The sequence below is a fragment of the Diadema antillarum genome, unplaced genomic scaffold (assembly GCF_040938485.1).
Source record: "Diadema antillarum isolate AM-2024a unplaced genomic scaffold, OU_Dant_1.0 scf00000094, whole genome shotgun sequence".
NCBI lineage: Eukaryota > Metazoa > Echinodermata > Echinoidea > Diadematoida > Diadematidae > Diadema > Diadema antillarum.
This window is the reverse complement of record NW_027270983.1, coordinates 960,740-988,457: the sequence shown is the minus strand read 5'-3', so window position 1 is coordinate 988,457 and position 27,718 is coordinate 960,740. Positions and strand designations below refer to the sequence as shown.

General features: G+C 39.0%; 1 protein-coding gene across 1 annotated transcript in view; it reads left to right on the top strand.

Annotated features, from left to right (window-relative positions):
* The window catches only part of LOC139718432 (xenotropic and polytropic retrovirus receptor 1 homolog), a 45,458-nt gene extending 17,998 nt beyond the window's left edge, over nt 1-27,460 (top strand). The window contains exons 3-15 of the mRNA XM_071629904.1: nt 1,255-1,496; nt 3,120-3,269; nt 4,954-5,034; nt 6,550-6,628; nt 8,469-8,656; nt 18,372-18,551; nt 20,159-20,306; nt 21,048-21,245; nt 22,103-22,275; nt 23,371-23,507; nt 24,087-24,207; nt 25,410-25,498; nt 27,235-27,460. Coding sequence (XP_071486005.1) covers nt 1,255-1,496; nt 3,120-3,269; nt 4,954-5,034; nt 6,550-6,628; nt 8,469-8,656; nt 18,372-18,551; nt 20,159-20,306; nt 21,048-21,245; nt 22,103-22,275; nt 23,371-23,507; nt 24,087-24,207; nt 25,410-25,498; nt 27,235-27,460 — 2,012 coding nt within the window. The remainder of the gene's footprint in view (nt 1-1,254; nt 1,497-3,119; nt 3,270-4,953; nt 5,035-6,549; nt 6,629-8,468; nt 8,657-18,371; nt 18,552-20,158; nt 20,307-21,047; nt 21,246-22,102; nt 22,276-23,370; nt 23,508-24,086; nt 24,208-25,409; nt 25,499-27,234) is intronic.
* The last annotated feature ends 258 nt before the right edge of the window (nt 27,461-27,718 follow it).

Here is a 27,718-nt window from a genome sequence, read left to right as displayed (position 1 = left end):
ACTTTATTCAGTGATCCAATTATGGAGCTACAGTGATCAAATCAAGGAATGTATCCATTTTACTGATATCCTGTGTTTCACACTGCAGAGATTAAACATTTTAGCATGTATGTTATTTTCACTTCTTTATTTTCATATGATATATCTTGCTTGATACAAGCAAGTAAACAAAACACAAAATGAAATCACAGAAAGATGTGCATGCTGATCTGTTATGTCTCTGCTAACATGTTCGCTTCTTTCTGTCCCATACAAACTTGTACATGAAGGTTTTGACAAAGTAATCAACATATGAGGAAGGAATTTAACAAATAGTGTATGATTCACCTAATGATAGAACAAGTACAAGAGATAATTTTGTTTGGATAGAGAAGGATGGGTGCTAGTATCAAAACTGCAGATACCACATGAATTGCAGAATAAGGGAAGGCAATGTGAGGCCAGCCCATTAGTCAACAGGGTCCAAGAGGAATGCTGTTGCTCTACTGCTCCGAAGTTCGTGTATATCATCATGGTTTGCCAATTGGCCACGGGCCAGCCTCAGACTGTGGTACCCCAGCTTTCATCTGTAGCAAGGGACTTTTAAGTTGGAATTTATTCATACAAGTCATGAATGATGACGAGGTCATTCACTTTTTGACGTCCATTGTGGAAGTTATTGAACAGTGGGGCAAATATTGGTAAATGCCATGAGATGATAAGAAGACCAAACATGAACTTGGTACATGTGTATCGCCATGATGTTTATGATGTTGCATTGATGTACAAGGCAATACCATCCAATGATTTCAGAATTACGAAAATGATCATGTGCATCTGCTTGAAAGAATGTAACGGTTAGAGTTTTGCTTTGTTTTTTGTTTTTTTTTTTGTTTTTTGTTTCTTTTTGGGGGTACATATCAGGATTAATTACCACTATTTTGATAGTGTTTAACTTAATGTGGTATTATGCGTGCAATACATGTGGTACCAGTATTTCAGTTTGGTATCAAGTCATATGTTACAGTGCGGTTATTAACAGGCACTTGCAGTGGATGTACTGTTATAATAACATTTAATACTCTCAACATGATATGATTGCTGTAATGATATACCGTACATTTTGATAATGATCAAAACAATCCTGTAATGGCATCCCCTTGTGCCAACGGAACATACTTTTGTGAAATGTTTCAGATGATTAGAGGCACCACTGTCATGCTGTATCAGCGTTAATTTACCATTGCATTCTTGGTTCTATTCTGCCTTCCACAGAAAAAGCAGCTGAGGCTTCGCGCAACTTTGCACAGCTGTGCGATGAGCTGCGTCTGGTGGACAATAAGCCCGACCCGGTCAAAATGCGACGGAAATCCCTGCGCCGACGCAGCTCCTTCTTCATCCCCGAGCAGCTGGACAGCGAGAATCGCGTCATCAAGTCGCACAAACGGAAGATCGCTGATCTCAAGCTGGCCTTCACAGAGTTCTATCTCAGTCTCATACTGCTGCAGAACTACCAGGTGAGGCGTTGTACACCCTCGTAAAATCATCTGAAACGATGGTCGTAGCAGCTACCTCACTCACCAGTCATGACTTGTGACACAAAGTCATGTATGAATCTGCTCTGAGAGCATGTTTAGCAACTGTTCAGTTTTACCTATGTTTCTGCCATCTTTAAATATTTTAGTTAAAACATGAATAGAAGACAAATTGTATCTAAACAAGAGTATATATATTTGAAGTATATCAATCACCTAAAACCTGTTGCAAACTAAGTGCACAGTTCCATACTCATATTTGGTGTCCACAAACTTTGTTGAGCATGCTTTCTGTCCATTGTTGACTACAACGTGTGGATTACTTGTGATGAGAAAATAGATCATTAAGAAGTTGCAAAAATCAAGTTTTTCACTGTTTTAGAAAGAGGGAAAATTCCTCTCTAGAAGTGCATTTGTCATGTTGCGTTTTCTACTAATTTTAGTGTCTAATGGTTGAAAAACAAAATGCATGCCATTGAAAAAAGAGAAAAAGAAATCTAAAGTTGCACTTTATGCTGTATCTTATAGTCACTGATTACATTCACAGCCCAGCATGGTAATGTGCACGATCTTCACATCTTGTGAAATATGACTTCCCTACTTTCTGCCTCACATTATTAAAGAAGACCAGTGTGGCATAGAATTATACATGAAACATCCCTCTGAGATGTTGTGCTCACTAGCACACATGACTGTGGAGGAATGAGTCTTCGTTTCGGGGAAGATACGCTGTATACATAGATTCTTTCACTAGGCAAGAAGTAATGTGATGGGATGGGCCATCGTTCAGCCCTTCTCCTTCATGATCACCCCATCAAATTGGATAATGGCCATGGCATCCAGTCTCCTGGGCAGTAAACAAATATTTGAGCCATCTGCAATTAGGTCGGGAGATACATCTGCATCCCTGTGAAGATGCAATCAAGGAGCAAATTGTTGTGAGGCGTCCCGTAATTGACAATTTCCCACTGAAGACCCTGTTACAGTTTTAGTAAATAACGTCACTGTACACATAGCTCAGTAGTAACCTTACTATGATTTTGTGTTTGTTTCTGTTTCATGTTTTCTGCAATGCCTTTGTGGTTCACAGATCACTATACTTGAAATGATGGCACTGATGACTTTTGACATCAGATTAGCCCTTCAACTCTTAATTTTCCTGCCAAAGGATTGTGTCTGTGTGTATGTATGTGTGTGTATTATATACACAATCTATACATACTTTACTATACATTATTTATACATAGATACATCTATTTCTGTGAACGAGTAGTACCTGTTATATGAAGAGTTAGTGCAAAAACTAATATACTATACATGTATATCAATTTTTTATCAACTTGAGATATGTGAGATTGAAGCTGCTAAAACTCAAAGGAAATTTTTGAAATATTTGCGATAATTCTGACAGCATCTTCAAAAATATTTCATGTCTAATATGTAACGAGTGCAGTATAATTGAAGAGATTCAATATTTCTCAATTTGATTGTGACCTTCATTAAAGAAGCTTTAAAAGTTTTCAAGCTCTTTATGTGTACAACGTGATATGTGTACCCTGCTACAAACTCACCCATCCTGTACTTTGATCATGGTTGATATGGTAGGAGCTCAACTTCACCGGCTTCCGCAAGATCCTGAAGAAACATGACAAGATGCTGAACAACCAGAGCGGGGACCACTTCCATGTGAACAGGGTCCAGAACTCCCCATTTCACACTGCCAAGCAGATCAACAACATAATTAGGGATACAGAGGTGAGATGATGATCATATTGATAGTGATCATTTTGTCGTGCGCATAGCAGATTGTCATTAATGCGCTTTCCCTGCGCATTGGCAGATTGTCACTAGGCTGTGGGAGTGCACATAGGTTTAAAGGGACTGTACAGTACTGGTTGAGGTAGGGATTCATGTTTTGAACATTCCTAGGTGAGATAATGAAAAGCCTCGTATGAAATATGAAAGAGCATGTAATTTTAAGAAGGGTTCAGCATTTATTTGATGAAAATTGGTTTTCAAATGGCTGAGATATCCAAAAAAATGCTAATAATAAAAGGCGACATGCCCCAACTTTATTAGTATCTCTTTGTTTCACCTTGTTTTTGGATATCTCAGCCATTTCAAAACCGATTTTCATCGAATAAACTTTTGATACCCCTTAGAACCGCATGCTCTTTGACATCTCATAGAGTGGTTTCAGAATATCTCACAAAACGTTAAAAGCTAGATCTTCACGTCGACCAGAACTGTACACACCCTTTAACAACATTCTGCCATGTGCAGGGGAGGGCGTTAACAACATTCTGCCATGTGCACGACGATTTATGGTGTACATGTACAAATTGCTCATCATTATTGAATATCTACAGTGTACTCATTCACATGCCAACATGAGAAGTAATGTTACTTTAATATTTCACATGCAGTACAAAATCAATTGCTTTCTGATTTCAAAGTCTTTAGATTATTTATTGAGATTTGGCTGTCATAAGTGAGTGAGTGTTGTCAGCTGTGTTATATTACCTATGAAGGCGGAATTTCAGTTATTTTCTTGTTGCTGTAGTCATGCCTACTTTGCAAATGTGTTGAGAAGCACATCTTTAATTCGCGCAATTTTTTTTGTATTTCAGACAGCAATAGCAACATAAAAAGTGCCAGAAGAAGATTCTGAGGAAGTTTTCTGTTAATGCCACAGAAAAGTGGAATGCGATGAAATATGAGCTGTTTGGTTTTTTAGAGTAACTATGAAGCAAATGTTGCTGTCATTGTGTTGCCTTAATACCGAAACTACAAAAATACAAACCTGCAAGTGAAACGTAGTCATAGAACATAGTTCTATGTTAAAGGGCACAATGACTGTACAGGAAATGAGAAAGGTCATTAAACTGACGAAAGAAAGGTCCACTGTTATTTTCTCATGCTACAAACCTTTCATTGTAGAACCAGGTGATTTCACACAGAGTGCTACAGGAGCACTTTATCTCATATGTCCTTGCTGTCACTTGATTATGTGATGGATACTGTGAATTTCAATATGCCATCATTCCAATTTGAATGCTACAAGAGCTGAACAGATGAATAGCTCACAAATTATTTTTCTCTTATGAGTATACATGTAAGATGTGATTGTGTGAATATCCAGGGATGTTCAGTCTGCTTGGTTTGGACTCTTGAGTAATCTTCCAACTTTAGCCATACACGTACATGTATGTACCGTATGTCTTAACAAATGTGACGTGCTTATCAAGTGTATGCCAGCCATGCAGTCGACAGTACCAAAGTTTCTTGATCATGCAGACGACGTCATGTCAACATGCATGTTGTAGCTCTCTAATTTGTCATGCCAAACATCTTCCTTGTGACGTAAATGATGTGATTGATGCATGGCTCATGACAAACTCTTTCCATTTTCTCTTCTTCCTTTTGCCCATTTCTGTAGACTCTGTACATCAATGAACTTGAGGCTGGGAACAGGCAGAAGGCCATGAGCAAACTTAGGGTACCTCCTCTTGGTGCAAAGGTACAGTGACTTTATGTCTTCTAGCCAGTGCAAGCTGAACACACAGGCTCATTATGCTGAAGGGAATGCCCTGAATATTAGTCTGCCAATTTATTTGAAGGATAAAACATAGTTTCCATATAAATGCATAAAATGTAGATCTTCGCTGTAATATGGAGACATATGATACGAAAATGTGTGAAATGATGCTGTGATGACGTAATTTCAGTTGGGTAATGAAGAAGATGTGAAATATCAACCAAAAAGGTATGCCTTTAAAAACATTGCAATCACAGATCATACCCAATCATGGTGATATTTTAGAATTGATTAGATTGATTACATATATTGGGCCATAGCAGTATCCAATGTGCAATAGTGCATCACATGCAGCTAAAAAGATTCAATGCTACACGTGTATAACTGCTACGGCACGACTTGATCATCACATACTAGTCACATTCTACCTGCCCACTTCTGAACAGGGAGGGCTCTTTAGGAATAAGAATTGTGTGTTACCATTGAAAATATTGTACACTTTTAATCTCATATTACTCCAGAACAACTCTTTATCCTTGCAAATCATGTCAGCCAGGCAAGTTTTTGGTAAAACCTCTTTTTATTTATAATTCCAAGCGAATTCCAAATGGTAGATGATGAATTCCGAGCCCTCTTGAGAATTACATTGTAGCTTTAAATAAACTTCCTCGATATGACAAATCTTTCATACAGTGATGGGACACAGTGTACATGTATATGGATAAAAGTGATGATTAATGATGTAAACAAAAGGGATCTCAGCTGGTCATTGTAATTGTATGCTAGGAGTTTGGCATTAGAACCTCATGTCCAGATTTGACATGCATACGTCACATCAGGATTCCTCATACCAAACTTGCCACGCCCCTATTGTCTGTTGCCGCACACATGACTTTTTCTGTGGCTGCAAGTGATTTTAGCAGTGAAAGGGCATTCTGCCAAGTTTGAATGATTTTGATACAGCCTTTATCCACTTTGCCATTGTTATTGCACATATTCTTTGGACCAAAGTGGCTGTTAGTGCCCAAGGAAGGAGGCACAAGAGATCCTAGCATGTTTGGAAATGTTCCATTCATATAATGTGAAAATAGTTTTAATTTTTGCAAGTGTTTGCAATCACATTACATACAAACTAGTATAACTTTTCTGAAGGTACACCAACAGAACTTTATGCTATCTGCCTGCCATGGCGTGTATGAAAGTATGATTTTTCCAGGATTGTGGTTCAATTTCTTTCTCATTTTTGCTCTCTCTCTCTCTCTCATTTTATATTTTGGTAGGCAAAGGTCACACATTCTACAGTGTATTCAGCTGGAAAACTTACCAAAGATATGTCACAAATTTCACTTTGCTTCGTTGCTGTAGTGAAGCAAATTTCATCAGTATGCAATCTGTGTTTGTGGATTTTTATGACGTTGTATTTCATTGGGTTTGCTGTCATCAATCATGATTATGCAAGTTTGGTTAACCTTTACTTTCCTTTTTTTTATGCTGTAGAACATCAACTGGACAACATTCAGAGTGGGGCTGTATCTAGGAATATTTACAGTGTTGTGTTTTGTAGCCGCAGTGGCAGGTAAATGTACAATGTATCTTTTATTTTCCCCCTCAATTCATGTTTTTGTTGCCGGTTTAAGCTACATTTGTAAAATATGTTCATTTATGGAGCATGCATAGAAATCAGATCAAACAAATACATTTTCAGATATTTCAGAGACATTCATAGCACCAGGTGAATGCAGCACCTTTGATAAGAACTTAATGTCACTAAATGAGGGCAAGGGTAGGAATGGCTGAAATGTTTGCTGCTAAGTTTGTCTGTGTCTTTAACATTTTTAGGTGTTTGGCCACCTCTTATTGTACTCAGATGTTGAGTTTCAAAGCTAGAGGCAAAGTCCTCCCTGTCTATCTTTAAGTATTGGAAAGGTGCTGTAATGTTTACCAGAGCTAATGAGATTCACATGTATCCATGCATTTGTATGATGATTGCATTTTTTTTTTAACATGTGTAATGAGTTTTTGCTACATTTGCAACCTGTAGAAATATTTACATGATTGAAAATTAATATTTTGATGGAAAGAAAGTTTGAAAGACAATTCCAATGTGAGTCTTTTTTTTTTTTTTTTTGCCTTGACTTTCACTGTCTTTTCTGATGTCTATGCCAGTGTCGTTGCTTTGGGAATTTCAGGCCTCGAAATAAGATTTTAGAGGGGCAAGGCCATTTAGAAAAGGGCACTTTTTCCAAGAGGCCAGGGCACTTAGGTCAGTCAGAGGGGCACCAAGGCCACATTCGAAAGGGCATGTTGGGTGTTTATACGTGATGTGAATGCCCCATAGAGCTGTATGCTATCGACCGTGCTGCTACACTCCAGCAGCGCACGCACGCATAAGATCTCTCCGCAGCAGACGACGTTAGGCAGTAGGCCATGCGCAATACGATGTAGGTTCTGCAATACAGTATGTTCTCAACGCACACGCTGCGCTCGCTTTGGAGCACCTCCGGCGCCATTTTGCTTTGAGCATGCGGCGTTGGCGCGCGCGGGTTGCATCGGGCGGAGCCAGGCATGAATGCAGAGCATGAGAGATTGCAATGCTCGCAGCCGTCTGACAGGCCTGGCATTTTTTAGCATGGCTTGCGACCACTTGCTCCGGCCCGCCGCTGCCTAGCTAGTAACTCTATGGCTGCTGCGCTGCGGAGGCTAGGCAGTCAGGACGGTAAAAGCCGGTCGGGTGTAGACACATGTACGTACACGTCGTCTCGTATCTCGGAAAGATACTTTGAGTTTGAATCAGATATATTGGGACGCGAGTGAACTGAAGGTACCGTATGATATTTGAGTAGACTTTGAGAAAGGGCATACTATATACGTCATAAATAATAACTTTCATTCTAAAAGGGCACCACTGCCACAAGAAAAAGGGCACATTTTTTTTGCCCGTAACTTTGATCAAGGAAAAAAAGGCATTGCGGCCAACGAGAGGGGCACCGACGGCCATGGCCGTCGGTGGCCGTCGGTTAATTCGAGGCCTGGAATTTATAGGCTGCAGCAATTGTGCTTAAAAATTTCATGAAAGTTTGTTTATAGAGCTTCTAAAATAATTGATTGAACAGCAGATGTTAATAGTGTCAACAGTTTTGTCAGGGTAATACCCTCTCAGTGAAGAGTACAAGATCTGACAGGTAGACATCTGTGTTAGAAGAGGGGAAATAGTGCTGCGAATATGTGAAAACAGAAGTGAGTGATAGAAGTTGCTGTAGTGGTAGACTATCCACCATCGTGGCAGTGCCTACCACTACAGCAACTCCTTTTACTCACTTCTATTTTCAAATTCTGGAGACCACATCTTTAGTAGTTGGCAGATAACTGTTGTCTACAATGTAATGATATAAATTCATGTGTTTCCATGGCGACAGGTATCCTGATAGACAGCAAGGTGGATAACATGCCAGCAGTCCACATGTACCGAGGCATGTTCCTCATCATTCTCATGATCTTCCTCCTTGGCATCAACACCTACGGCTGGAGGAAGGTCGGCGTCAACCACGTCCTCATCTTCGAGCTGGACCCACGCAATAATTTGTCGCATGAGCAGCTCCTTGAGGTATCGTATAGATCTCCTTCAAGAGTTACAGTCAAACCTGTCAATCGTGGCCACCCGTGGGAGACAAAAAGCATGGCAGCTATTTGACAAGTGGCTGCTGTAGATAGGTCTATTGCATGGCTTTTCTCTTGGAGGGAAATCTTTTTAATTGGACATATACGACAGGTAGCTGCTATAGACAGGTGGCCACTAAGACAGGCTTGACTGCATTTCTTGCTACAGTTGTCGTTGCTGTTTTGTCTTTTGGGAGCAGAGAAGACAGGATTTTATTCCCCATGAAAATTTGAACTGATATTGCTGGTAAACTCCTCTAAAGGTCTTCAATTTGTAAAAAAAAAAAAAAAAAAGGAAAATTAAAACAGAAAAAATATCAATTTTGCATATGAGCATAACCAAATTATGCTCCTTTGCATGTTATCCAGTTACTCAGTTACAATTGTACTTAGTTACTTGATTACGTAAGCAGTTAATTTGATGATTAGTCAGTCAGTCAGTCAATTAGTTAGACTGCTTATTCGCTCATTTCTCTCAGCTGTAGAGTATTATTTTATATAAGAAAAACAACAAACTATGACTGCACTGCCAAAAAGTTCAAACTTTGATATTGGATGTCCAGATGTAGTGGAAAATTATGGGAATGGAAATGCAAACAATATCCCTAACTTATGCAGTGTAAATGTATATCCTAGATAAAAGCTGTAGCTGTAGATTCAGATTGAAAAGAAATTTGGGGTGTAGAGCTTTTATCAACAAATTGATAGCATTAAAAAAAAAAGTTTGATACTAATTAAGTCAAGCTCGATGATTTGTCTTTTTTTAATATGTCATGAAATATTGATTCGAAGTGTTCCTTCCCCATCTGTTTATTACAAATCATGTTTCAGGGTCATTTATGTGTAGAGTATGCAGTATGTTATTGACCTGTGAGAATGTGGCAATAAATCATGCAGGATATCAATATGAATGCTTCGGGGTTCATTGATAACATTCACTTTATCACAAGTGTCATAAACAAGAGAGCCAATTTAAACCTCTGCTATTGATTTATCACCATTACAAGTTAATCTTAAAGGACAAGTTCACCTTCATAAACATAAGGATTGAGAGAATGCAACAATATTAGTACAACACATCAGTGAAAGTTTGAGGAAAATTGGACAATCGATGCAAAAGTTATGAATTTTTAAAATTTTTGTCTTGGAACCGCTGGATGAGGAGACTACTACAGCTTGTGAGTCATATGCGTACAACAGTATAAAGAAAATGTAAAGAAAATTCAACATATTTTCACTTTTTTCGCATAATAAAAGAGCACTTGACTTGCCTCTTTCTTTAGGCAGGGGGAATAATATTACCCATAACAGTTGTCGGTAACGAGTCGGGGGAATGCGTACTTTTTTCAAAAGATGAAATTTTGTGAAATTCTCTTTATATTTTCCTTATATTGTTGTACGCATGTGACATCTAAGTTATTCACACACTGCAGTAGTCTTCTCATCCAGCGGTTACTGCACAAAAACTTCAAAAATTCATAACTTTTGAACGGATTGTCCGATTTCCCTCAAACTTTCAATGATGTGTTCTACTAATATTGCTACATTCTCTCAATCCTTATGTTTATGAAGGTGAACTTGTCCTTTAAGTACATGTATGATGCATCAACATGTTGACATTAGTTTTTATGATTGACAAGGGGAGGAGATGTGCAGTGTAGCAGTCGATGTCTCATCTCTTTGTTAAATTCTCTGTTTAGAAAGAGATGTGTATCCGTGAACTCAAAGTCCATATAGATATAATACAGTGCTTTATTACCGGTGTCACGAATAGCGTGAAGAGACTTCATGCCTGTGTGATCTTATCATTGTCATCAAAATTTGATTACCAGGTATGATTTATCACCTTTTGGTTGATTGACAGGTATGGACAATGGAGGCTTTTGTTTGAGTTGTGAATTGTGTGTCTGGGTTCACATAACTCTGAGTGTCTTTTTTTTTTGTCTGCCTACATTGTATGTGTTGATGAGCCATACAAAACTGTTTGTGTATATGTCTGTGTCTGTGTCTGCGTGGTTGTATGTGTTATTCTCCCAGGGGTTGTTCTATTGAAAGGAAAAATAGAGAATAGTTTTCATGTGCGATACTTTAACCCGCTGTAATGATGAATACTGCCATCAATTTTTTTTTTTTTTATACCCCCGCCAAACGAAGTTTGAAGGGGGTATATAGGAATCAGCGGACGGTCGGGCGGTCGGGCGGTCGGTCGGGCGGTCGGTCCGTTGCAAATCTTGCGTCGCGAACTACTTCCTCAGTTTTCAACCGATTCCCATAAAACTTGGCACAGATGTGTGCCTTGGGTTGTAGATGTGCAAGACGTATTTTTTGACAGTACCCAAAAGTACGTTGCCATGGTAACGGTATATTATGGGCAAAAATGGGTACAAATCTTGCGTCGCGAACTCCTCCCACAGTTTTTGATCAATTTTTATGAAATTAGGTACAGATGTTCATCTGAATATGTTAATGTGCAAGACACATATTTCCGCAGTGGCAAAAAGTGCGTTGCCATGGTAACGGCATGTTATTGGTAAAATATAGGGCAAAATGCTTCATGGCAAAACTGCTTCATCAGTGTTCTTCCAATTCTCATGGAATTCATATTGAATGTTTGTCTTAGGATATAGGTCAGCATGACACATTTCTTGACAGTGACAAAAAGTATGTTGCCATGGTAACAGCTCACATATTATGAGCCAAAATGATGGAAAAGATTGTGTTGCAAACTACTTCCTCAGTTTTTGCCCAATTTCCATGGTTGTAGATGTGCAAGACGCATTTTTTGACAGTACCCGAAAGTACGTTGCCATGGTAACGGCATATTAATGGCAGAAGATCAAGGAAAGATCTTGTGGATTTAACTACTTCCTCAGTTTTTTGACCAAAGCTTATGAAATGTGGCACACACCTTGATCTTGGTGGGAAGATGTGGAAGACATATTTTTCGGACGTGTCGGAAGCTGCGTTGCCATGGTAACGGCATATAAATGGCAGAAGATCAAGGAAAGATCTTGCGGATTGAACTACTTCCTCTGTATTCGACTGAAGCTCATGAAATGTGGCACACACATTGGTCTTGGTGGGAAGATGTGCAAGACATATTTTTTGGACGTGTCGGAAGCTGCGTTGCCATGGTAATGGCATATTAATGGCGGAAGATCAAGGAAAGATCTTGTGGATTGAACTACTTCCTCAGTTTTTGACAAAAGCTTATGAAATGTGGCACACACAATAGTCTTGGTGGGAAGATGTGCAAGACATATTTTTCGGACATGTCGGAAGCTGCGTTGCCATGGTAACGGCATTTAAATGGCAGAAGATCAAGGAAAGATCATTCCTTGGGTAAGACTGTCGTCACGGGGTGGGGGTATTAATCACCTTAAGTGATATTTCTAGTTTTTTTTTACACTAGTGAAAACAAAGAGATCTAGGGATATGTCTCGTTACATGCAGGACTAATCTTGTCATAAAAGGAGAAGCTCACATTTATGTGGCTTCACTAGAAATTGGTGGAGAAAGAGGCCCAGCTGGATATTGGTCCACCCTGTGTTCATACTGTGCAACAGAGCATTTGATTTTCAGTCTTAGCCCTTCCTAGATCACCATCTCATGGTCCCAAAGACGTTGTGCATAAACAGAGGTGTAGATAGTGGTTTACCTGGTATGGAGTTGATGTGACGTAGATGTAAGAATGCACTGCTTTATATTATAAGAACATCAAGAGCTCTTTGTATGCACAATAAAAGATCACAATCACTAAGTCTGTGTTAATGTTCACATGGTCAGGTAGTCATGTAGTGTAGCTTGTCTTCAGATGACTTTGGGTGGACTTGGGAGAGCCAGCTATTATAAAGAGTGGAACTGTCTTCGAATTCACGATGCTACTAATTCCACTGCAGCTATCAACTCTGCCTTATTGTGTGGAGGCTCCTCAAAAAGTTATCTCTCTTTGTCCTGACAAAAGAACATGAAAGCCTTCCTGCTTTTGGAAAATGACATTCTCCCATTGACATGCATGTAACACACTAGTTTCTCCCCAGTGACTCTTACGAACCTCCCCAATTTTTATGTCTGGAATACAAATGGATTATGGTTGAATGCATCACAATCCTCCCGTACTGCAACTTTGTCAGTGCTACCAGGGCAAGTCATGCAGTCATTTGCATCAAAAGCAGAGTTGCCAAGTCTCCCTGATTCTACAGGAGTCTCCCTGAAAATGTCAAAGTCTGTTTATGTCTGAATAAGAGAATATCAAAATCTCCCTGATTTGGGAATTATTTTTGCCCATTGAAATGCATGTAACACACAGATATCTCCCTGATTGCTGTGTGGAATCTCCCTGATTTGGATGTGGGAATGTTGGCAGACCTGCAAAAGATGATCAAGTGGTTTTTGATTTATTTGGGCATCACATTTCCTGATTGTATGCTTATTGTGTATACAACTGTGGGTCATACACAGTATGTTACCCTACCAGCTTTGACAAATTTACTTTGTATAGTTCATTTACAAAACCAGTCAAAGCAATGATATATCTTTGCACTTTTTTTTTCTCATTATCCCCAACTGCCAAAGAAAATAAATTTAGTTGATACATTGTAGATGATATCATTGGAAAGCATGAAATGCAGTTATAACATGCTCACACAATACTGTTTTGACATCACTATTATAGTAAGTTCATTTAAACAGCCACAAAAAAAAATCATTGATAGCAGCAAATAATTCAAAATCTCTTTTCAGAATACTGTATGAAAAATGAAAAATCATCTCTCACAGAAAGTATGTCAAATCATCCACTGGGATTAAGTGACAGTAGGAAGACGTGGAGATGACATACATTGTACATTGTCTTGTCTTGCAATACAGTCAACATATCACTGACATAATCATGTCAACCTCAGGCAGAAATGAATCCAGCAAAAATGTGAGATCACCAAAATGACAACCATTCTATCAATAACATTGTCTGTTTATGACAATTACAATCATTATCATCATTGATTGATGTTATCGTCATTCGTGAATAAGAAAAAAAAAAAAACTGTCCTGGTCAAAGCGACCAATAGTGGTAATGAATGAGATGTTTAGCAGATGCCTGCCATTCATGTGAACAACATTCTGTCAGTTTTTCATTGAATTCAAGCTGACATGATATGTTATCTGTATCATGCTTTGAATTGGCATCAGATATGACGAGGAGCACTTAAGGAGGGAGGCGTTTATGGTTTAATGGGAGGGAGGGGGGATTGCCATGGGAGAGGTGAGTGCCCTCTGCCTTGTCATACTTGAATTATCTCTGTTTTAGATTGACAGGCGTAGAGAAGCGTGCACTGTAAACAGATGACAAACACCGGCAGTATGTCCTTTACTCTTGGTTGTTATTTATAGCACCTTCCCCTGTGTCTTCAGCTGCTTTACCTCGCATATATGGCGTTTGTATGAATGCAGTGCAAACAGCATTAACAATGACTGTCAAGATTGTGATAAAACGCTCCCATCCTAGTGAGCCTTGTGCAAACAGGGACTGCGCTCCTTTTATCAGCTACGTCTGACCTCGCGTGTTAGTGACTCTGAGCAGAGTGAAGGGAAACCTGAAGGCCTTTGTTGTCAAGTAGAGGTCATTAACCCTCTCCAAACTTGTGTCTCAAGATTATTATTTTCATCACATCTAACAGTCTTGCTTGTGGCTTTGAATGGCTTAAAGGGGATGGCTAGTAACTGGTCAGTATGAATCAGTGGGAATGCTGGGGGATGATTGTTCCAATCCTTGTGGGATTCATTTAAGAGTACATTATAGTATCTATTGTTGTGTGAAAATTTATTGCTTTAGAACGGTCTCATTTCAAGTAATGTGAAGTTTAATGCTCCGTCACTGTACAGGCATGCTAACCTGGAAATATCGAATTGCACATTACTTGAATATGAGACCATTCTGAAGCAAATCATTTTCGCAAAACAATTGATATATAATGTACTCTTGAATGAATCCCACAAGGATTGGAACAATCATCCCCAGCATTTCCACCGATTCCCACTGATCAGTTACTAGCCATCCCCTTTAATGGGAGGGCATACGTTGTCACTGAGACCCCTTTCACACCGGAGTGGTAGTAGGAGCACCCCTAGTTGCACTCGATGTAGGGAAGTCTTTGGCTGGATCACACCTCTGGACCACTTCCATAAACCTGGCAGTCAGTTTGTGTTGCCATAGCCAACAAGCCTACTCGGCATCCTCAAGGAAGAAACTGTACTAGGAGTGTAGAGCAGCCATGTCTCTGTGATTCGGCAAAGGACTCTCGAAAACTAAACTCTCTCGTCATGTCCTGACAATAGAATATAAAAGCCTCCTTGACTTTGGTATTGTTTTCACCCATTGAAATACATTTATTAACCTGTTGAGGATGAGCCCTGAATGTACTCGGGCAGAGGTCTATGGGAAATGTGTGTTGTAGCAAAATTAGTCAGTCCTCTATGGGTTAAGCAAGTATCTCCAGCTGATTGCTCAGTGGAGTCTCCCTGATGTTGCTGTCTGAATCATTGGCAACCCTCAAAGTATGTAAAAAAGTTTGTCGTTGGTATTGCAACCTGGATGCATATTCCCCCTCTTTTTTGCTTTCGAGAATGTATCGTGAATGGGACAGTTCACCTCATAAAATCCAGAAAATTTGTCAAAATTGAAATACAGTTGTAAAAAAGCACCCAAACAGATCAGTGGAAAAAGGTATAAATCCAAACTCGAGTCTCTGACAGGTATGATTGGCTTGCTTTATCCTCATGGTACTGTTGAATTGTGGTATAAGTCATGTGACTGTGCAGCCATTGAAAATACTCATCCTTCTCTCGCTCATTTTTGAACGGATCACTAGGCCTACATACGTATGTGCAAGGCTGCACACTAACCATCTTTTTCTACTGGTCTGACCTGTCTTTCGGACCAGTAGGTACCCAGTTTTTCCATTTTTACTTGTCTATTCATGAAAAAGTTACTAGTCCAACAGTGATTTTTGCTAGTCAGGAACCGTTGAACCAGTGCCACTGTGCAGCATTGTTATGTGTAGTACTACAAGAGTGGAAATGTTCATGCGACACAAGTAATATTTTGTGCTCATCCTGGGGAGTGGTAAGATGAATTTTGTGTGTTTTTAATTCCCCATAATCAAAATATGAAGTAGTATTACATATAACAAGCTAAAAACTTTGCATGTTTTTATTTTCATTACTAGTTTCATGTCGCACAAAATTCGCGAAAGTTTACACACTGCAAAAAATGCCACTTTTACGGTATGCTAATAATCATCAGCAAATTGAAAGTTGTATGCAAACTTGCAAAGGTTGTGCGTGCAAAGATAGCTTTGTGTAACCCTGAATCATTAAGATCTATGCTGCCATTGTTGGACCATCTCAAGGTGGTTTCGCTGTGGTAACCTTGGTCATCTGCAACCAGTGTAGAGTCTTTTAGAATGAACCCGCTTTATTTTTGTCTCTTGTTTTGTTTCTTTTTTTCAGACATTGACAAGTTGGTTTGTGACAATGGTTAGTGGGGATAGATTTTTACTGTGGATACAAATGTTTGTTTAAACTTTGTAGGTCCTGGGCCCCATTTTATCAAAAGATGAAATGGATTTTAAATTTAATTTAAAATCGATGTTGTTGATATATTCCAGAAAGCAAAGTAAAACTTGATTTCTTCTTCCTCTTCCTCTCTCTTTCTTTCTCTCCTGCTTCATCGTTGTGATTGTGAAGACCTCCCAAGCATTCTGAATTTTGAGGAAAGAATCTGAATTTTGACCATTCCCAGCCCTTGTGTCAATAGGAATTTCCTATTTTTATTGATAATTTTACCACACGCTTCTACGGAAACTGCTTTTTTTTCCTACGTTTGAGCCAAATCGTCCCTATTTTTCAGTCAGAAAGATTGGAAGGTCTGCGTTGTGTATCAGAATAGCTGTTCTACAAAGCTGTGCCAATCACATAGTGCACACGTAGATGATAGCAGTATTTATATTGGCAAGAAAGTATGATAGTCACCAGGAATTTTATTACCAAGATAACCATCTTTCTCTTCATTCTTTTTACTGTATGTGATGTGTACTATGCAATGTGTATGTACGTGATATGAATTTCTCGGAAAAAAAAGCAACAGTTCTTGTTGTCATTGGAATTACATATATATCAAGTGCCAGGACACAAGGTTATTGCCTTTTCAATTAGAATGTTCAGAGGGACATGTACACAGACAGGTAGTGATAATGGCTACCTGTGGTTTCAGGGATCTTCTTCACTCCCTTTCTCTGCATGGTCTGTGACTTATATTGGGGGTAAATTTCAGACTTGGAAATATCTATATTTTGTAATCTTGTGTATTTTGTGTACATGGCATTCCCCCCGTCATTGAAAGGCTTTACTTATCAGGGTGTTTCATATATCAAATAATTTTGAAATCTCTCTGAATTTCACCAGCATTGAGCTGGAATGATAGTTTTGACATGACAATTCAACCATTAGATTTGAGGCTCAGAGAATGGATAGGCCTAACCAACTGGAAGAAAAAAAAAAGAGTCCAAGATTGCATTGTGAGGTATCTCTACAATTGCAGTAGCTTTCAGTGAATATGACAGGGTGAGTGAAAAACGCTAGACATAGATGTAAAATAGCAGAGACATGGATAGGGCAAAGTCTGTAGCACATTGCAAAGTGACGTCAGGTGTAATGTTAAGGCATGATGGATGAATTATCATGTTGTTACTCCAAGAGACTTTAACATAAAACTTTCGCACGACTTGGCACGTGGATTGTGGATGTGAATTACGTGCATAATCACATGGCAATCACCTGATAACGGGATGGGGACGAACTGTGTGTAGGGTCAATTTGGCAGGCGTGTCAGCGTGGTTGCTGGGAACTTCTTAAGTTGACGTCATTTGCAAATCTGCAAGTTGATTTTCTTTTGGTTATAGGTTGAGGAGTGGAGTGCAAAAAATAATTTTAAGTTTAACCTTTAAGATATAAAATCACACAGATTAAAGCAGAAAAACAATAAATCTGTTAGTGGTAATATGCTTGGAAATATGTGTTACTGTATAAGTTTATATATTCACTTGAATAGATTTTCTAGCTTTGCCAAGTAAGATGAATTTTGTGTGTTTTTAATTCAGTAGAGTTGAGACATTACATAGTGCTACATATTATATAACAAGCAAGCAAAATATCTGCAGGCTTTTATTTTTGTACTTGTTTCTGGTTGTGCAAAATGCAGGAAAATTTCCACTCCATGACAGCATCCACTTCTACAGTAAACATGTGTTTTCTATCAAGACCTATTTATGTTTTGTTTTGTTTTGTTTTTGATTGGGGAGGATAAGCTTATTTGTGTTTCCATCAGTATACATGTGTTATTGCTTTTCTGATTGAATGATTAAACCATTCATACAATTGTATGTATGACACACCCATTGCTTAACATATTCAGTAGTTACCAACCAAGATCTTTTAGAGCTGGGCATAAATTTTAAATGAGTACAGTGGTACTACTTGCCCAGATCCCAAACTAGGTACATGTAGTCCCCAGGTCCTATCTCCTGCCCCCATCAGCCACCAAGAATCTACATCAAACCCACTGACAAGATTTGGTTGCTGGCCTTTCTCCATCTCACCACTAGGTGGCGCTGCTCTTCCTGGTGTTCTGGATCATCAGCATCCTGTGTTTCATCTGCTGCAGCATGACTGACATCCCTCCGTACGTCAACCCACTCATCCTGGCCGGCTGCATGGTGCTCTACCTCATCAACCCCACCCGCACCCTCAACTATCGCGCCCGCTTCTGGCTGCTCAGAATACTAGTAAGGGAATTTGCTATAACCTTGTGGTTTTGGAATATTTCAGACCAATTTCAAACTCTGATGCCGAGACAAATTTCAGAACACTGAATATTGAAGATTCTGCTTGTAACTTTTCTAAAGTTTTCTCCCATATTTTACCTGCCTAGTACAAGACGTAGTCATTTGTAATTTTTGTAAGTCCCCCCCCCCCCCAACCAAAAAAAAAATAATAGTAATAACACAAAGAATAAAGTATGGGGTAATATTTTTCACCTTTTGTTTCAGCTTTGATATTGGTTCAAACTGCCCCTTGTATATGACATATAATTGCTCAACTTCAAAATGAGGTGCAGGTGACCATTGACATTCATATTTTTAGGGGATGTTCAGAAATTGAGATATATTTACATGTTGGTGTGGTGGTATGTTATGCAAGCTGAATTCTTTTAAAATATGTCCTACTCTAGATCATTTTGATATTTCAATGTACAGTTGTACATTTCAATTTTTTTTTTTTTTGCTCTGTCTCAAAACGTTGTTACAGAAAAGGAAATAGTGCCACTGCTGTTTGAGTTCTTACAATTATATGCGATAGGGAGAGTTAATTTGAGCCTTAATGAGCCCAGTTGTTTTTCAGCCAGTGCCCTTATGCTGATCCTCAATTAGGTCATTTTTCTTTGGTGACTTGTCATTTTGAAGTGAACACATTTCAAGGTTATTAGGTTCATGATTACCTTGTTATTCATTTGGAAAGGTGTTTTTCTGTATTGTGAAACTCCTCCCTCTAATTTGTGATATTTGGCCTTCGTGTGATGCCTTAAATGTGGAACAAAAATTACTGGTGTGTCATCAGCCTGCCATTTTACATTTATAAGTCTTCAGATAAATGGCTACTGAGGATCCACATAAGGGCACTGGCTGAAAACCAAGTGGGCTTGTTAAGGCTCAAATCAGCTCCCCCTGTCATATATACCTAAGAACTCAAACAGCGGTGGCGCTATTTACTTTCTGTAACAATGTGTTAACCCGTTGAGGACGAGTCCCGAGTATACTCGGGCAGGTGTCTATGGGAAATGTGTGTAGTAGCAAAATCAATCCGTCCTCAACGGGTTAACAAGGCTGTGCCGATGCAGAGCGCAAGCTGGGTTTCAGCATACAAGAAAAACATGGAGCGCTATCTCTATCCCCAAACTACCAAAGTTTGGCAGATTTGTCTCAGCAATTGTTACATGTTGGGAAAAGAAGTATAAAGTTATGAGATGTGAAAATGCATATATATGGTGAAGTGACAATGTTTTAGTCATGATCGGGAATTAAAAAAAAAAAGAAAATGGAAAGCGATGACAGCATATCATTGTATGCTCTGCTGTGCCTGCTGCCCAGTAACTCTCCATTACCAGAAGTGCCCAAGTTGGTGCAGAAAGTTTGACCCCACTCGACCTCCATGTAGTGTGCGTGGGTGCATAAGATGACCATATTCATTTGCACGTAGGGTACAGCCACTATACGAACCTGACCACTAGTGACGTAATGTAACATTTATGTGTGATGGGGAGAATTCTGACCGCTGGACTTCATTGCATAAGTAGTAACCAAAATTGTCCCAACTTTCTCTTATTTGCTTTCAGGGTCATATAGCTATTGCTCCATTTCACGCCGTGGGCTTTGCCGATTTCTGGCTGGCTGATCAACTCAATAGTTTAACCATCGTTCTTCTTGACATGGAGTTCCTTATATGCTACTATTCCTGTGAAGTCAGCTGGGTTAATACACAATGTGAGTAATTCAGCTGCTAAGTTCTTCCCCTGTTTGTGTCTTATCATCTTGTTAAGAATTGAAATGCATGCATGTCAGCAGAAAATAACCCACACCCTTTTTCCTCTTTGAAAACTAAGACTTATGATTGTGTTTGGATATCTTGTGTCTCAATGCATGACAAATCAATATAGAACAATACCACAAGAAAGCAAGGACCATCAAGATCCCTTTTTAGAAATGTCTAGAAAATATGTGTTGTATGGTAGCATTAATCTATTAGGGTTGCATACATTTGAACACATAGAAAGTGATGTTTATCTAAAAGGCACATCAGAATCATTGTACTGATGAAACATCCTAACTTGAATGAGTAGATCACAGCTAAATTGTTAGTCATTATTTTTATGCCACAATCTCATTTTCTTCCAAAGTGGGAAGCATCACAGCTGTAGGCCGAGAATGATTATCTGTATTATGGATATATACTTGTATTTACGATGTCTTTTATCCCTTGCATCAATCTATCAAGCTCTGTTCATGGACAGTGAAAGAAAAGATTGCTATTCAAGTCAGAAAATAATTAACTCTCCCCAAATGTTAGTTTGTTTGTTAATCAAGTCATTTTGTTGTTTTTATTTTATGTATTCATTATTTTTCTGGGGGGGTGGGGGTGGGGTCCAAAGTAGCGTTACACAGTAGAAACCACAAGAACTGATGAGAAATCTGTGTGTAACTGTGATTATGCTTCTCTCTTCACAGGTAATGTAGCTTGTTTATCTTCTTACTCGCATGGAATTAGAGCAGTAGTCAAGTGTCTGCCTGCGTGGTTCCGCTTTGCCCAGTGCTTGCGGCGTTACCACGACTCGCGGCAGGCCAACCCCCATCTCGTCAATGCGGGCAAATATTCGACGACTTTCTTCGTTGTCTTATTCTCAGCATTTGTACATATGAGAAGAGGTGAGACAGATATGTGATATGTGGAAAACACGCCTAGATTTGATTGAATTTTTTCTAACTTGTCAAATAATCGAGCAAATAGAAAAGAGATTCAATTACATGTCTAATAATGTGGGTTGAAGTTCAGAATGAATAGGAGGTGAGGGGCAGACTTGGCTAGGAGTTGAGCCATGTGTTTTATCACTGTCTAGAATTTTTTGAAAAGATTGTTTTTATTTCAGTTCCATTTATGAAATTGATGCATTTGAATGATATCTGACATATTCTGATCAAGTGTAGTTTTCATATACACTAGATAGAGCACTTGTATTGATCTTTAGATTGCAGTGTTCTGTGCAGATTAATGCTAATATCAGCAGTCACAGCAAGGCTTATGTTAAGTCAAGAAGAGATGAATGTCACTATGATGCATGCGGTGCTAGTGGTGTTTGTGTATTTGTCTAGACTTTTCAGCGGAGTATCCAGGTCTCTTGAGTGTTGGCAACTGGTATTCAATGCATTGTGTATACTGTAAAACCAGAAATGTTCACATACATTTTAATTTTGCAATCAAGAGCCAAGATTAGCAAAATTAAAATGCATGCAAAAGTTTTTGTCTGCACTATTTGCATTGAATGCCAGCGGCGATTTGCGAAATTTCCATGCCGCGAAAAAGGCTGTTGGCTCCAATTCGCGAAAATTTCATACTGCAAAAACATCTTGCTGTACAGTAGACCAAAACTTTCTTTTGCGAGTCTGGGTTCCTCGCAAAATTTGTGAAAGTTTCACACACGACAATGTCTGGTTTGACAGGATTTAGATATTCAAAGCGTTGTTTTGTGATCATGTACCTTTCATTTGATCGTGCGATGTTTCAGAGTCCAACACGTATAGCCACTTCAGCCAGGATCCTCTCTTCTACTGCTGGGTCCTCAGTGCCTTCATCAGCTCCTGCTACACACTCACCTGGGACATCAAGATGGACTGGGGTCTCCTGGAGAAGAATTCCTACTACAAACTCCTCAGGGATGAAATAGTCTATCCAGAAAAGGTTGGACTTTTTTTTCCTTTTTTTTTTCTTGGTACCTTCTGCAATTTCTGCCAATGTGCTCTCAACTCCACCGCAGTGATTTAGCAGAGAGCACTGGAGGGCATATGTGACTGCCCAGCACGAAATAGGCCAAAATGAATTTCCACTTTTCTTCATAGTTTAAAAAGATACAAGCTCTAAAGCTTTAAAATGAAATATAATTTGTTAACATTAGACCATCCTAACCCATTGACAAAGGGATCATTGAAATTAGAGAGAGTTGGGAGGTGCAGTTTCATAGAAAAGGGAGAAAAGAAGATTTAAAGATTAGGGTCACTCAGGCTTGCTGTGAAGAAATATTGATGTAAACACACTCTCCATTCTATTACCAAGTAGAAGCATCATCTGTCCAGTGAAAGACAATCCAGAAGAACTACTATTATCTTGATTTTGGTTTTGGTTTTATGTCACAAAATTTTGACAGTAGGTAGAGAAAAGATTACTCTCCCAGGTACAGCAAGCTTAAGAAGTTTGATTCAGTCAACCCAAATGAAATATTTTGGTCCATTACTGAGAATCCAAATCTGTGATTTTTTGTTGGTTTTGAGCTGGGCAGTCACATATGAACTATCAGCACAGATAGACATGGCTCTTTATATGAAGAATCACTTTTAAGTCAGGCTTGGGATTTATTTATTACAAGTAGTACTAAGTAAAGTCTGAAATAATTATCTGAATATATATATTAAAGTACTTCAACCTGACACATACCAGCACTATTATGAGGATACAATGTGAGATTTGTGTATTTGTGTGACTATTACCTGATAAATGGACAACTTTGGATCCATGCAAATGCAGGTCATCCTTGGACTAAAGATGTGTGAAGGTCACCTGTAGTAGAGCTCTGTGAATAGGTGCTTTGAGTTTAGTACCACACAGGATCCAACCCAGAGGTAATAGCATTCTGTTAAGCTGAGGCAGCATACGCATCCTCTAATACATCAACTGAATCTAGGTACTAATGAATAGTTGGAAGTAATTCATGAAATTGTCACTTTTAATTCATCCAAATTGTCATCTGTACATGCCACAAATGGTCGGTTCATTCCATAGGTCTACTATTTTGCGATGATAGAAGACTTCATCCTTCGCTTCATCTGGACCGTCCACGTCACGTTGGGTCAGATGGGAATCGGCAAGAGGAACAATGAGATTATTAGAACTATTTTGTCTCTGCTGGAGGTCATAAGGTCAGTGAGAATTACCCATCTGTCTTCTCATTTTCTGTGCTTTCATAGACTTTCACACTTCCAGTCTATATGTAGATGGATATACCCTTCTATCCATGATGCAAATTTGATCAAGAGACAAAATGTTCAAATTTGTACTTGGTGCATGTACTTTCAGGAGTTCCTGAAAAAAGTGTTATCAATACTGTTGTATGCTACATTGGTTGCTATCTTTATGTAACACTCTTACACATTATCTCCCTTCAGAGTTACCAAAGCTTTTGTGACATGTGAAGTTATTCCAATAATCGAGTGTAAGGATGCGTCTGAAAACAAATAGATATCGTCAATGCCCTTGAGAAATCTTGATCTTACAATGTTGTGTGTATTTGATTTCACATGTATTATGCGATTTGTTGACAAGCACATGGTACATTAAGCATTATACAAGGACTTGTTAAAAGATCAAATCTGTAATCATGTCTTCTATTTCACAACTTCATCCTTTCCTGGTGGTTTCCCAAACATTACAATGATGCTCTTTAAACTGTACAAAACTTATGATCAAGCTCTGTATATCAATGACATTGTTTTACTCAGACGGTTCATATGGAACTTCTTCCGACTGGAGAATGAGCATTTGAATAACTGTGGTCAGTTCAGAGCTGTGCGGGACATTTCCATCAAACCAGCCAAGGAGGATGAAAACAACCCAATGAAGGTGAGACTAATCTAGCCATCAGGTCACAAAGAGCACAGTGCCAAAACATCTTGGGGTATTATTGGCATGTAATGATGATATTGTGAGAGCATTTCAACTTCAATTGTGAAATTACCACAGTGATCTCCAGTTATCTCTTTACACGTTTGATGCACTATGAATAGATCATTATGAAAATGAAGGAATGACAAGGGGCAGATATTACGTCTTATATTAGGTTTTATTCTTGAGTGCTGCAATGTCATTCTTTCAAGGTTGTTGATGGGATTGAAATTGATTCAAGTTCAGTAATGCTTCCTGTTAACTGCCAGGACAAGTCCAAGAAAGATTTGTCATAAGTGCAGTTACATACGTAGCGTATAGATAGAAAAGTAGTTTAGGATGTAGAGATGATAGTGAGAGGAGAAAAGGCCTGTGGCTTCTTGATCCTCCACTGAACTCTTCTACTTGTAATTCACATTTTAACTTCTTTTTATTGAAATATAGCAAAACCATACAAATAGTACACTGTTGTACATTGTGACAAACATATAACTGACCAACAATCAGAGCCGGAAAACATTTTTTTTTCAATGAATGCGCAACTTCCCATTTTTAACTCTTTATGTGCCACGTTCGCATGCCCGACTCAATCGACGGAGTGCCAACTTCGCATATTCTGTTCAAACGCACAAAGCCGCCCAAACCAATCGCTTTTGTTTCTCACGCTTTTGTTCCTTTCACATACAGCTTGCATTCTATATACTGATTGACTAGCTATCAAGCGGTGTTCCCAACTAGATTTGCGTGTAAATTTTGAGTTTCTGTCACAGTTTTATGTGCAAAATTCATGCCTTTACAGTATAGTAGCAACTGGTCATTCAAAAGAAAAACTAAAAACAAATTTGTCGTACAATTTAAATCAAAGCAAAGGTTGGCATTCCTCTTCAACTTTGCTCACTATATGTCCAGCTTAACAGAAATTTGTAGAAGTTATGCAGATTGGAAAAACACAATTCGTTCTCAAAGCATGACTACCTTCGTGTCTCAGAATAATGTGGCACTCAGGGGGTTACCACCATGGCAAATAAAGAGTTAAGGGCCATAAAGTGGTCTGTTTGTATTTCATTTTTACTTCTTGGTCGTGAAATTTGAAAATATGCATGTGATAAAGTGAAGTAAATATCACAGTTTTTATTTTTGATATTTCATCCGTGCATTAGGTTGAGGAGATGATGGACAATGAAGAGTTTGTTCCGCTGTGTAAGCACAAACCTCCCAGTGAGATTCGCAGGAGATGCAGTGTCAGGAGGTGAGTGTCTTAGTCATGATTCTCATGTACTGTAAAAGTGGATATTTTTTCGCTTGACTTATTTTTCGCATGTTTCACATGTTTGTAATTCCGTGGAATCAAGACATCAGCTAACTGGAACATATGGCACGCAAAAATATTCGCATGCTTTTATTTTCACGCTAGCATCTGGTTGCGCGAAATGCATGAAAATTTCAACGCCGCGAAAATTTCCACTTTTACAGTATCTGTTACAGGGCTGCTGCTATTGATTCACATATTGTCCTGCAGGGCTGCTGCTAAGACTCACTCACACACATATTGGATATTCAATCTCCACAGTGTCTTGAAAACTTCACATTTATAGAGTGAAGTGCAACTGATTGAAAAATTGCCCCTAGAATATTCAGTGTTTTAGTAGTAGCCATGATAAAAAATCACAGGCATGCACACTGGGGTTGGACCCAAACCAATGATCTCCTGATTACTAGACAGGAGTCGTATCCACTGGACTATCAAACTTTTGCCCGACAGCCAGTGCTAGTTCTTATCAGAATGAATATCAAAATTAAGATGCCAGTGTTTGCCTACCGATGTAGAAAGAGTTCGACCGGTGCTGTGAATACCACACTACACTGAGAAGGCTCCTATGCAATCAAGTATTCCTCACAAAGGTTGCCTTCAGAGAGGGATAATCATATAGAAGGCTAGAGCGAGCTGCCAAAGGAAAGGACTTTTGAATATTTGTGAAGTTCAACCAATATCACGTAGCCAACAGAGAGTTTGAGAGTTTGATGTTTTTGATGTTTTTTATAGAAGAATTTATCTCCCAGAGTGAATGTGACAAATATTCACAAAAATCATCAAATCATGTTAAGGCCTGTGTTTAAAACATCAAACTTGTGAATTTGTTGGTGAAATGTGATGCTGGAAAGAGTACAATATGACTCTTAACAAATTACAAAGTGACCCCCCCCCCCCCCCCCCCTTCTGTGAGGTTAGCTGTTCAGGTTGCTACTTTTTGTATGTGGAGAGACTCTTGATTTATTCCTCTTTATGTGTCATATGAAAAATGACCTCTAGAAACTATCTGACTGTAATTCCCATGGAAGCTTTGACTTCTTTTGCACAGAAAAACATATAAGAAGTGATTCTTTTTGTGCATACTTATTTTGTTGCTCACAGTGCATGTTTTGCTCCAGGTACCCTTTAAAGGGGATGGCTAGTAACTGATCAGAGGGAATCGGTGGGAATGCTAGGGGATGATTGTTCCAGTCCTTGTGGGATTCATTTAAGAGTACATTATATAATCTATTGTTGTGTGAAAATTATTTGCTTCAGAATAGTCTCATATTCAAGTAGCGTGCAGTTTAATGCCCCGTTACTGTACAGGCACGCTAACCTGGAAACATTAAACTGCACATTACTTGAATATGAGACCATTCTGGAGCAAATAATTTTCACACAACAATAGATATATAATGGACTCTTAAATGAATACCACAAGAATTGGAACAATCATCCCCCAGCATTCCCACTGATTCCCACTGATCAGTTACTAGCCATCGCCTTAACTGGCAATAGTCAACAAGTACAAATCATAGTATCAGCCAGGCACATTGGGATGTAGAATGGATGGATGGATGGATGGAGGAAGGGAAGAATGAATTAAATGAACAAATGAACAGGATCATTTCATTGGTTGACTGACAAGAGTGACCATTTCTTACCCTTAATTTCTTCTTCTTCCCCACCAGCACTGCACTGGACAACAGCCACTTGCTTCCTTTGCTGCAGACGCCACCGAGTCCGGAGGAGGAGAGCATTCCAAGACGGCCGTCCGTAGTACGCTTCCAACTTGGCAATAGCGATAACCAGTCGTCCAAGACCAGTGTGACTCAGGTTGGCTTGTACCAGCACGTAGAGGAGGAGGAGGAGGAAGAGAGCAGCGATGGCGGCAACCAGGGGGAAAAGTTTCTCTGACAGGAGGCGAGCTGCTCTCTAGCAGACCACACTCTACACACATTCACACAAAGGGAGATGAACTTTGCGTCTCCCCTCCTGTACACTGTCATGGTATAACTTAAACCAATAAAAATGAGAAGTTTCATGAGTTATGTAAAATGTTGTAGATGGTGGAAAAGTGTACTGCAGGGTCGTAATGATAGCTATGAAGTAGGTCAGGAGCCTGGCATTGCTATAGAAGAATTAAGACATCATACAGAAAGTTTAATGTGATGT